The following is a 12,416-nucleotide window of genomic DNA, read 5'->3' on the forward strand; positions in this document are numbered from 1 at the left end:
TATAGCATAAACCCACACTTTTCTAGTTGCATCATCAATAAATGTCACATAGTATTCAACCCGGGGAGTAGAAGTCTGCTCCCCCTTCTACCTTGCCTCTACTCCCCTCTGCACATGTGATTTATGAATGGTTGCCGACTGCTTCAGGTCAGCTTGGAGTGGAGCACTGGTGCCGAAATCATCACCCCCAGTGATGGAGGTGCGAAACGCTGCCTTGAGAATAAAGCATGTGGCCTAAAATGCATCACGACGAGCTACGGTGCACTCACTCTCATCCATGTAATGCATTACAAGACGAGGGAAGGAATAGGGGGAAAATGCTGACGTGGCAGGATGTGATTGGGCCGTGAACCCACGCTTTTCTTGAGCCTCATTTGGATGGTCATCTCTCCAACCTTTTTGGCTAAACTTCAACTTCTTCTTCACCTAATTCTCATTTTCTATCGTCCTTTTCATCTGCTGCTCCTGTTTTCGTTAGGGCGACGATTCCTTTTGCCGTAGCCTGCATGATTCATCATTCCCCTCTCCTCTCAGGTAACCTTTCATCTTCGCAACTTTTTCATCTGCATTTTGGTTGAAAATTTGCCGTCTTTCCTATCCCAGAACAGTTTGTGCTGCGACATGCCTCAATTGTTGCGGTGCGTGTTCATAGATCCGGATGCGAGAGAATTTGTAATGTCAAATGTTTGCAATCGGGCAAGCGCCGAGAGGCAGAGAGGTTGCGAGGCAGAGCGAGGGGGAAAAAGATCTGTAGGAGCAGGGACAGGGTAAAGTTTGCGTCAAGGGGTCTTAAGAGATGTTGTGATGCGCTGATGACTCTCAGAAAAGGGAGTTTTAGAGATCTATGGCTTTCCCAGAGTCATCCAGCCACGGATCGGACAGCGCCTGGGATTAAAATCCCTCATTTTTATCTTTCCTGATCTTGCGTTCTTGACATGGCTACATTCGTAAATCGTATGTCCTGTGGCTGTCAGCACTTTCGCGTGACGTGCTCGTCCTTTCAACCACGGCTCCGTTCATGTTGGCATCTGATTCCGCGTAGCAACTCCTGACTTTGGAATGTCCCTTTTCTTTTCTGCCTCCTTTTCTTGTCTCTCCCTCTCTTTTTTCTTCATTCTTTTGAGTTTAGTTACAGATGTATTCGTGGCTAAGAGATCTCTTTTGCTGAGACTGGTGTGATGTTTAAAGCCCCCCCATCCCTTAACGTGCTGGTCCTTTTGACCCATCCTAAAAGACAACAAGTGCGCTCCCTTCTTATTGTTCCTTTCGGAGTTTCCAAAAACGTCCGTACGATAATCTTAAAGAGCAAATGCTACATGCCTTCTCCTTGCCCGACAAATGTCTTGGCGGGTTTTTAATTTACATATAGTACGGATGCTGAAGATGAGCTGACTATGTAAGTAGTTAATCTTTTGAATCAAAGACGCATATTACAATCTGACAGACTTTGTTTTTTGGTTTTGGGCAGGGCCCAATTGAAGAAGGAAAATTTGTACATATTGGAGTCGTCTAAAGAGGAAGTTTTGTAGTGTGAAACTGGAGACTTGCATGGGAAATCTGCGTTTTGTGCAGCAACTTGCTGCCTTGAATACCAAAGAAAGTAGAACAGAAATGAACGACAGAGGAAGGTTGAGAGCTCTACTTCAGGCTGATGCACGTGAAGAAGAAGTCATTTGCCCAAAGCCTCAAAGGATGGCCCTTATCTCTTGTTCTTCTCCTGAGCTCATTAAGCCTATGCGACAATGGCAAAGGTACTCGAATCTGTCTGGATGTTTCTGTCTGGATTTATCATGCTGTTTTGCTCCAGATTATGTTGTTTTTTTTTTCGGGGGGGAGTTAAATGTCTTCCTTTGCCTTAGTTTTGTGGCGTGCACGGTGCAACATTATGTTGCATTAATTTGTCTTTTAATAGATTATGAAGGTTTTCAGCATTAATTTTTTTTGCTTACATGCATACTCATCTTTCTCTCTACACACATAAATATATGTATATAAGTATGTATAAAAGTGTACATATGTGAGTGTTCGCACCTTCAGTTATGTGTATATGTATAGATAGGTATATAGAGATACCTATACATGTGTACACTGTATATCTAAAGTTCTTTTTGTTAAAAATATTTTAATTTGTAAGACTGGATATATTCTAGTCTTATGAAGATATTTATGTGGTATTGGTCTAGGTGATGGCTGTACAGGTCTTTAGGTGAGTAGCGTTTGAGACCCTATAAGTGTAAGCTTTGGAAGAATTTTATTTTGAAAATTTAAGGCGCAAGTTTTTCCTTTTCTTAAATAAAAGTAAAAGATAGAGAATATAGTCACTCGACATGTAGAGAAGCATAGAAAACACATGGATGACTTAAAACATTCACATTCAACCATAAATAGTCAGATATAGATATTAAGAGCAAAGAAATCATGAGAAATTCAAATAAATACCTAAGAAATACTCCATGATAAAAGTAGCATTTGAGTTACTAGACTCTAGTAACAAAATGCATCTTGTTACATGTTACATGCTATATTATACATAGCAGAGCCTTTTGGTTTCATGCCACATATCAAGTGACCCAAACGTACATACTACATATCACTTGAACCATGATCAAACTCTCAAAGTTTATCATATAAGTAAACAGTTTGAACTCAAGACTCGAGAGCCTACATTAAGTCATAGGATCCTTATTACTATTAAAAAAGGCTGAATCTTGGGATTCAGTATGATACTCATCACTATCCTCATCAATGACCTTTGATGAGCATCCCAATTTTTTACGATTTCAAAATATTTTGCTCGTTGTGAAACTTGGACTGCTACTTTGCTTTGGATTTGATCTTATCCTTAGTCTCTATCTCTGTATTTGGATCTTAAAGATTATAGAGTTAACTGACAGTCGTGGCATGTCCACCTCTATTCCCTCAGCTGATAGTATATCCTTGACCTTGAGGTGTAGCATGTAAATCTCTTAGCTATGATATCACGCCAATGGTCAACACAACCATAATGTCCTCGAGCTCACCTCCATCTCACATGAAGGTCAAGAGGCTTCAGCTTTCGATGACCAATTTGAGCATACAAGGCTTCCTCAGCCTCATTCTGGAGTGACCTCTTTGTAACTTTTGTAACATTCAATCTTAGTAATATTCACCTGCATAGAAAACTGAGTCTCAACGATTTAGGAGCATTGACTCTTATGCATTTAATATTTAACTAAAATTCAAGTAAAGTTTAACTGCATGGGACTGGTTATAGTTTTAAGCTTCTTCACCAATGAGAGATATTCATGATAGTAAGTAATCTCCACAAGTGTAAAGTGTTATATTTCTAACAAATCTTTGTGTGAATGAGTATGAACTTCAGGTCATCTCACAAGCTCCAGCAGAGCAATTTTTTTGTACACAACATTACAAAATTGAAAGAAATATTATGTAACATGTTAAATAATTATACATTATTTCATGTAGGTACTAGGATTATAGAGACTTTATTTGAAAATTAATAAACAAAGTTACAAATTACAAGTACTGGTAAGAGCATCTGCAATGCAAGTGCTCTTAATTTGAAAGTAGAATATCTATGTCTCCTACCATCAGATGGGTCAAATACATGTCTCTAGCCTCCTACAGGTGGTGTCACTAAGAGAGGATCTGAGAATTATTCATATAGTTAAATAACTCCATGTTCAAAACTAACGAATGACTCCTGCTTTGAGTACAGACATAATATAGGTCTCGTGCGTGAAGCAATGTAGCATTTGCAAATACCTTAGGGCTGTTAAAGAAGGAATGAAGTAGAACAACCATACTTGGATATGGTCGGTGCATTTATTTCTACCTCTTGTAAAAAATCATGAGTATCTCATCCACTCTATACAAGCAAGAAGAGTAAAGACATTGCTTCAACACAAAGTTTAGAATTTATATTTTATAGCTTACAAGAACAAGCTACCTCTCTATAGAAAGAGTCATGTTATTGCCAATTTGCGCATGAACCTTGCCAATATAGTGATGTACAAAGTCTAGGGGTGTAACTCTTCATGTTGGTGAGTCACAATAATATGAAGAGAGGTGCCATCATTATGATGATAATGTACGTATCACAATAATACGCCATACCCGCCCATGGCGCATTGAATGCATTTGGGCCGTGGGCTAGACATGGGCATGCAATCTTGCCAGTCCATGATCCGTGGGTCCATGATCCGTGGGTGGTGCCCAGGCCTCACGGTGCGGTAGTCTGCAATCACCCTAAGCAAAGACGTTGCACAGCTCTACTCTGTGGGAGACAGGGGGTCTCTCATGATGTAGCTTGTGTGTGCAAGGTATGCCATCCTGTGTTTGTGATGGGGGGAAGATGGGCATGTGCCTATGAGAAAGTGATTCTTTGCCTTTTCTGTGTGGTGACACTTGCTATTCTGACCCTGCTTACTATCTATGAAGACATCACATTCTCCTCCATCTCTGATGAAGTCCCAACAGCACGTGCTACTTCTATGACTGCAAGATCAGCTCTCTATCTCTGAGGACATCATATTCTCTTCCATCTCTGATAAAGGCCCAAGAGCACGTGCTGTTGTTATGTCTGCAGGATTGGAGTTCTCTTGTAATATTATGTTGACTCCATTTTGTGGGAATAACTGACAAGGCCTTACATCCTTACCTCCTAATTTGGAAACACAACGGGTGCTATTGCCTGCTTTGCCGCAATAGATGGACTTCCATTTCCTACTATGAGATGCAGCAGTGGAAGGGCTAACATAGGTGGTGTATAAAGCCCAATAGGGACTTAGTAGTCGAGGCATTGTAGGGACTTAGTGGTCAAGGCATTGTGAATTTTGAGAGGACTCCAGGAAAAGGTGATGAGAGGGGGCGGAGAGAGAGGGCTGAGAATGAAGCGGGCTGAGAGAGGGCAAAAGGGATGAGAGAACGAAGTGGGGACAAGAGAGGGCTAAGGGAATTGAGTGAGGGCTGAGAGAAGTTTACGGGCAAGTAGTCATGCGCAGTGGTGGTGGCAGCGTCTGGTACCCTTTTTTTTTGGGGGGGGGGGGGGACATGCATCTAACAGTATGAGGTGCTCCAAAGCACCTTGGACACTTCGAACCACCCTTATTGTTAGGTGCATGTGTTTTATCAACCATGGTGTAGCTTGTTTCTTTTGCTTGCTATAACAGAGCTAATTTCTGATGCTCTTGTATAGGAGTTCTTGTACGGACTGTGTTTTAGTACCATTAATGTGTCTTGTGATGTTCAAGACAGACTCCACTTTTATCATAAGCTTTACATGTCTGCATTATGGTAGCTCATACTTGGTTGTAGATGTGGATATTAACATCATATGTGTTGAGTTTAAAGAGATTAGCTACTAACTCATCTTCACCTATGAGCAATTGTAGGTAGAAGCTTAAAAGGAACCCTTGGATGTTTTGGGATTACTTCACTTCTTGAATCTGCATTTCAAAACTCCCAATTGTATTTTGGAAAGATGACATCTGTGTTTTGTTTCAACAGCCCTACTCGCATATCTGAATGCGAAGCTGGATATGAGATACTCGAGATATTCCTGAACAAGGTGGGCTTTCCTTGTATAATTAGAGTTCTGAATATTATGGGGGCACAAGTAGTGCAAGCTGCTTCTGATAAAGGTGTGCTAACAGTTTGGTCTTTATGCTTTTCCAGACTACCTGCGCTGAGTCTCCAAATTTCGGATGCTCTCCCCCATATTTTTTTGGTTCACCTCCTAGCCGTGCCGGCAATCCTGTTATACATGATGTACAGTTCTGTCGGGGAAGATCTCCTCCTCCAATTGTTCTTACTGAGCGAAAGGCTCTCTGTAATCCACCCTTCCCTGCCAGCTCTCCAGTCCGAGTTGAAGGTTTTGAATGCCCCCGTCGAGATTCATGCTGTAGCGTTTCAGCCATTGCATAACCAACGAACCTGCATGATACTAACCCTGAGGCCTCTTATTGGCATTTCTGTAGATGTGTATATTCCTAGTGTGACCTCTTCAGTAGTCATTCGACAAGTTAATCAACAACCTGTTTGATCTGATACAGACACGAGATCATTGCAATTTTCTTTGAGAACATACAAGGACCATCCCACTAGAGAGTGTAATCTTAAACTGAGAACTTGCCTGATTGTGTTGAAGCTACAGCCAGGTCAAGATTTCTTCCCTCATTTTTCCTATACCTGAGCCAAGTGCAGATTTGCAATTCGTGTCAAAAGGGCCTTTAAATTTTTGACCATTTTTTGTACAGAACGGGAACCTGTAAATTGATTGTACTTAAACAGTCTTCAGAGATTTTGTAATTTTCTGTGGCCTCTTTGAAGGCTCTACTTGTAAAGACATTGTGGGAGTTCTATTTCACAAGTACGATATCAAAGCTGTTTCCTTTTGGGGGAGATTGTTTAAATTTTGTGGCCTTATGGCAAGTCAACTGTGATGATGGCTCTGCTTAAGAAATAGATCAAATGGCTATTGAACATAGCCTCATAAGTTGGTTTCCATTTGTAATTGTTCCATGGGCTTCCTTTTAGGAAAGTGAAATCGAACAGGAAATAGTCTGAAGCTTTGGGGAAACTGACTCGCTGCCTTCGTCGTTGTCATGGGTCATGTAAGGGATAATTGAAAATGTAACATAACAATCTAAGTCTGAATGAGATGGATTGAAACTGAAAGTACACGTATGGACCCACATGTACAAGCATGCATACTCTTATGGATTATGTATGTACACTCATATATGTGCAAATAGAACTACACAAATGTGGAGGGGGAATTGACTAAATTTTGATGTGATTCATGAATTCAACTTAATACAGACGAACTTTTCTCTCAAACATTTACAAGAAGCAGACAATTCTTTTAATTAAATAACAGCTACTTGATGTCTATTTGGCCTCTATGAAAAGATGTGGGCATTTATTGTTATTGCTATTATGTTCAAATTCCAAGAGTAGTGATTACTTTTGATGGAAATGTATGGCCTTTGCAAAAAACAATTTAAAGAAAACTAACAAAGATATTGAATCATTGTATTCAATGGGAACTAGATATAAGGTTTTGAAAAATAGGGAGGTATAATGCTAAAAAATCATTGTATTATTTTAAAAGTCCGAAGTGTGCCTGTTATAGATTAAACAAGGTGGGGTTCCTATAGGGGCCTCGCATGAGTTATGTTCTCTTCTGAATGATTGTTTCTCCCGGGGAAGCACGAGGTGGGTAGTGCTCCTCTCCCCCTCTTTTTGCGGCCAAGACAGTCGGTGAACATATTTGATGTATGCGAAAACTATGGAGTGGTCAGTCCAATATGCGTGCGATATTTTTGTGTGTATTTTTTCTGCTTGCAAGTCTCTCCAAATTTGATCCAAATGTGAACTGTAGATAGTTGTGGGCTTGTGGAGTTGTAGTCGGAGCGCCGAGGATTGCATGAGAGCTTGCAAGTTTGTGGATGCAGGTGATGCTTTCCCAATGTCTATGTTGAAGTCCTTTAAAAGTATTGTTGATGAATTTGCTCTTCTGTTGGTCATTATAACTTTTTGAAGATATGTCAAGAACATGTTATATCTTTGAGATGGCGCCCTGTATACATTGAAGCTCTGGTAGATCTTGTCTTGAATTGTTGTGGTAATGGATATGATTTTCACTCCTTGCTCCGTGTATGTCTCAATTGTATGTATTGGTAAGTTTTCCCGGACAAGTGTGCATTGTCCTCTGTGAGAAAATTTTTTGATTGCATTGAATCCTCTTGGTGTGTGGTGCTTTTGGTGTCTTGTCTTTGTTTCTTGAAGACAAATAACGGTGTAGTCATTATTTTTGTGGTCCCTTCGATGTCCATGACTCAAATCATTTGGGTTTTTTTTCGCCAATATGTGTCCGCAAGACATTCTAGCTCTCTCTCGGTTGTTTTGAAGAACCACGAATCTGACTGGCTTGGCCTGGTAGAAGTCTCCACACGTAATGATGTCTACATCTCCAAAGAAGTGTGTGTGATCTTTTTTCAAAGTACACATTTTTAAATCTGTGAAATTCATTGTCCTTCTCCCAACCAAGGAAATTTCATAAAAAACAATAAGTTGAAATTGTGAATATAGAGTTGCTTATGTGTCCACTCTCTCCCTTGGCAAAGATGTCAAGTTGTTCGTGTGTGTAGGAAGGTGCAAGGCGGAGTGAATCGTGTTACCATTAATATTACGCGATGCTTTTCCGATGTAGGCGAGCAGGAGCGCAGTGGGGAGGTTGCAGTCAACATGTTCTAAATTCCTGTGGTAGTGTCTAATTAAGCCTTGCACTATTAGGAGCAGAAGATATGTTTTGCCCGTTCTCGCCCCTCCAGTAAGAAACAAGTGTATTTTGTCTTCTGGGGCCAATTGTTTTCGCAACATTACATCATTGAGTAGCTCATGCTGCTCCTTGTTAAGTGATCTCATCTTTTGGAAGTACTCAGCATTGTCCATTAGAACTTGCTCCTTGGCGGTGACCATATATTGGTCGCTCATGATGACTTTTGATATCACGGGCATGTCTAAGGATATATCGTAGGAGCTCTCTTTTTGTGCTTCGTTGCTTGGAGTCGGGCTTCCGCTATTTTCGTTGTCGTCTATGGTGTTTGTAGGAAGACTTTCTATGTCGTCGTCGTAGTACTGGTAGTTATACTTCCCTTTGTTCATGCGTAGTATATCCTCATTTGTGTAGTAGCCTTCTTTCCAAGTCCCGTGGGCTCTCAATTGCTCCTCATCCTCTCTGAAGGGGCAGTAAAGAAGAAGTTGCTCACGGTAGTGATTGTTAGGGTTGAACTTGACAAACCTCAAGAAGTATTGTTGGCATGCTTGTACTCGGTGGCGAATGTTACCAGACATAAGTTGTTCATGTTTTGCTGGTCGCTATATTTGTCACGATACTTTGGCAAGAAATGACGGTGGAGTCATTGTTGAGTGCTTGTAGTTTTTCTTTACGCCTTAGAATGAATGCTCTTTTCCCCTTCTCGTTTGTGTTTACGAATTGAAAGTCCCTACTGAATCTATGCAAAGGTAGCGATAGAGTTATGAATGTTGCGAGCTGTGCGCTCATTTGTTGGGCGTGTAGAAAAGTATTCCCCATTTTCCTTGGGTTGTTCTCTTGCAAGCATGTTGTCAATGTGTCGCGCATTGATTGCGTGAGTGTGGTGTCCATTTTTGTGATGTATGAGGTGCAGTACGATGTAGCAGCGTATGGGTCCAAGATGAATTGTATGTCCATGCTAGATTGCCAGAGGAAGCTAATCTTTTTGTTGAAAGCATTCGTGAAGATGTCCTTCAGCTCACGCTTTAGGAATAACGTTGGTTTTGATATTGAAGCTCTCAATGATAGGATGTATGTTTGTATGTCTATTTGCAGAGTGTCCAACCACTATGGGAACTTAATGTCCTCTATTGTTTCAATTCTTTGAATTCCTCGCTGAATTCGAATACAGGTTTCCTTGAATTTATCCCTATCTCCACACTCAAGTGGAGCTAGTATCGTTGTTGCATGCATTGGGGGCTTGTGATAGTGGAATCTGCAAACTTTGCGTTGACCCTTTGTACATGTCTTTGTATGTTTGTGAGTTTGTATTTCAATCATTTTTTCACTAAGGAGCTTCTTGTCGCATGTGATGTGCTCGTCTATGAAGGCTATCACTTCAGCATCACTATTGACATTGTATTTGTAAGAAAATAATACGATGTCTGTGCTCAACAGATAATAGGATCACGTACCCAAGAGAGAAAACAAGATAGTATGGAGAATCAAAAATTTGATTACTGTAGAACTAATACAATAGATGGCGCTGCCTCCCAACCGTGCGCTGTTGTGAAAGAAGCTTCGATGGCGTGCTGGAAACAGTAGAAGACGGAGGCTGGATGCTAAGGAATCAGGGTTGCTGTAGCCAGTGATGAAATGGGCTTCACAGGCTTGCTCTTATATAGCCACTAGTTGTAGTCGGTTAGGCTCAATTGGGTGACTGACCCAGTCCGCCTTAAACGGTCGACTGGGAGTCGCCCACCGACCATACGATAGAATCGGTGCGCAAAACAGAGCAACTGACCTACGGATTCCGTTCGGCCCAGAGCCATCCGGGATCATCTGAGGCTCCAAACGGGCCCCGCAACCCGAGAGTGGGCTGCCTCGGAAAATGCTCCGTCTACCCTTAGTGCGGTTAGTCAAGGGATGCCTTCCCGCACTTGCATATAGCCTAGTTGGTGGTGTGCCAACTCTATCTGAAGCTGTCTAGCCATCAGGCCACACATGGCCCCCATCTAGTGTCAAACCAGGACCTACCGGATAACCGAGCTACTCAAATGCCTTCTCCTCATATGGGGGGCTTACAAGTAGAGTTAGCTGGTTCCCACGTAGTTACATGAGAGTGGAGCATTGATATCTAACACCCCCCCTCAATGTCCACCCGCAAGTGAACTTACTTTTTCGGCCCAATGCCAAGTCGATGAAGATGCCTCTCCAGCAAGTCTCTTCCAAGAGCCTTTGTGAAGATGTCCACAACATTCTCTGTAGTCGGACAGTACACCAAGTCGACCTCTCCATCCATGATGAGCTCGTGTACAAAGTGATATTGAATCTCAATGTGTTTTGTGCGAGCGTGGAACATCGGGTTCTTTGCAATGGCCATGCAACTCTGATTGTCACATGATAACTGCGTAGGCTTGTTCTGCATTGCACCCATGTCCCCCAAAATCCTCCTCAACCACACTCCCTCGCAAGAAGCAAAGCATGCAGATTTGTACTCGGCCTCGGTAGAAGAAAGAGTAACTGTGGGTTGCTTCTTGCTGACCCATGACACAACTCCAGATCCAAGTGAGAAACAGTACCCTGTCACTGATCTCCTGCTGTCCATGTCTCCTGCCCAATCCGAGTCACAGAATCCGGTCAAGATGTTACCCTTGGTATAGGTGATGCCATAATCAAGTGTGCCTTTGATGTATTTCAGCACCTGCATCCCTGCCCTCCAATGGTTCTTCCGGGGCTTATTGGAAAACCTGCTTAGTACATCAGTCGCAAAACTGATGTCCGGCCGTGTGTTGCACAGGTAAATCAAGCTGCCCACAAGCCTTCTGTACTTTGCTTCGTCCACCAGTGGTGATGAATCCTCGTTTGAGAGCTTCGCGTCAACCTCCATAGGGGTACCAACTGTCTTGCACTCAGCCATGCCAAATGCCTTCAGTATCTCTCCAGCATACTTCAGCTGTGAAATGAAGATCTGTTTTGGCTCCAGCCAAACTTCAATCCCCAAACAGAAATGCATCAGTCCGAGGTTTGTCATTTCAAACTCTCTTCCTAGCAAATGCTTCGTCTGCGAGATATTCTCTTCATGGTTCCCTATTATGACAGGGTCGTCCACATAAAGGACCACGATCATACACCTGCCTCCTTCTCTGAAGATATACAAATTTGCATCAGATGGGCTCCTCCTGAACCTGTTTTGCAAAAAGTAAGCATCAATTCGCTGGTACCACGCTCGTGGGGCCTGTTTCAGCCCGTAAAGTGCCTTCTTCAGTTTGCAGACTTTACCTTCTGAACCGGGGATCTCAAAACCTGGTGGTTGTTCCACGTATACCTCCTTGAGATCTCCATTCAGAAAGGCGGATTTCACATCCATCTGAAACACGGGCCAACTTCCCTGGGCAGCTAAAGCCAAAACACTACGAATTGTGGTTAGTCGAGATGTGGGAGCAAAAGTATCTTGATAATCAAAACCATGTAACTGTGCAAATCCTTTTGCCACGAGTCGAGCCTTGTACTTATCCAACGTGCCGTCGGACTTGTACTTGGTCTTGTACACCCACTTGGTTCCGATTATCTTGCGTTTTGGTGGTCGATCCACAAGGTCCCAAGTGTTGTTCTTCATTATGGAGCCATACTCTGATTGCATAGCCTCCATCCACCTAACATCGCCCTGTGCCTCTGCAAGACACTTGGGTTCATCAGCATGGATCACTTCTATCATCAAAGCATAGTTGACCAAGTGTTCCTGCGCCCTTCTTTGCTCCTCTAATCTCTTGAACCGGCGGTGTTCGGATGGTTCCTCCTCAATGGTTGGAGGTTCTCTGCCATCCAAAAGCTGCTTCACCCACTTCGGGAATGGCCGTTGCCGTTGTGGTTCTACAGGCTCTTCTTCATCTTCTTTGTCTTGAATCCTCCCAAGCACCGTTGGGGGAGTTCGGTCTGCTATTGGTGGCGGTATTGGATGGATATCCTAGTCCTGGTTGTCTGGGAAGGAAGCATCCTCCTCCAATTGATGCGGCTGTTCTGAGAAGACCACATCGCGACTTACAATTACCTTCCTGGTAACAGGGTTATAGAGACGATAACCCTTCGCCTCTTCATTGTAGCCCAAGAAAATACACTTCCGGCTCTTTGGTTTCCATTTGGTCCTGATAGCATC

General features: G+C 42.5%; 1 protein-coding gene across 1 annotated transcript; it reads left to right on the forward strand.

Moving 5' to 3' along the window:
• Nucleotides 1-396: 396 nt before the first annotated feature.
• On the forward strand, nt 397-6,346 carry LOC147882109 (uncharacterized). The gene is made up of 4 exons (XM_087401828.1): nt 397-534; nt 1,469-1,751; nt 5,509-5,569; nt 5,677-6,346. The coding sequence occupies exons 2-4, from the start codon at nt 1,549-1,551 to the stop codon at nt 5,923-5,925; spliced, it is 513 nt and encodes a 170-aa protein (XP_087257954.1). The 5' UTR covers nt 397-534; nt 1,469-1,548; the 3' UTR covers nt 5,926-6,346.
• The last annotated feature ends 6,070 nt before the right edge of the window (nt 6,347-12,416 follow it).

This window comes from Dipteris shenzhenensis, chromosome 30 (assembly GCF_047967505.1).
Source record: "Dipteris shenzhenensis isolate YYH24624 ecotype China chromosome 30, Dip_SZ_1.0, whole genome shotgun sequence".
NCBI classification, from domain to species: domain Eukaryota; kingdom Viridiplantae; phylum Streptophyta; class Polypodiopsida; order Gleicheniales; family Dipteridaceae; genus Dipteris; species Dipteris shenzhenensis.

Excerpts from the sequence above, each read along its gene's own strand:
- LOC147882109 (XM_087401828.1), top strand. The coding sequence starts at position 1,549 with ATGGGAAATCTGCGTTTTGTGCAGCAACTTGCTGCCTTGAATACCAAA. Across the intron at positions 1,752-5,508 it reads CCTATGCGACAATGGCAAAG|CCCTACTCGCATATCTGAAT; the intron begins GTACTCGAATCT and ends TTGTTTCAACAG. Across the intron at positions 5,570-5,676 it reads TCGAGATATTCCTGAACAAG|ACTACCTGCGCTGAGTCTCC; the intron begins GTGGGCTTTCCT and ends ATGCTTTTCCAG.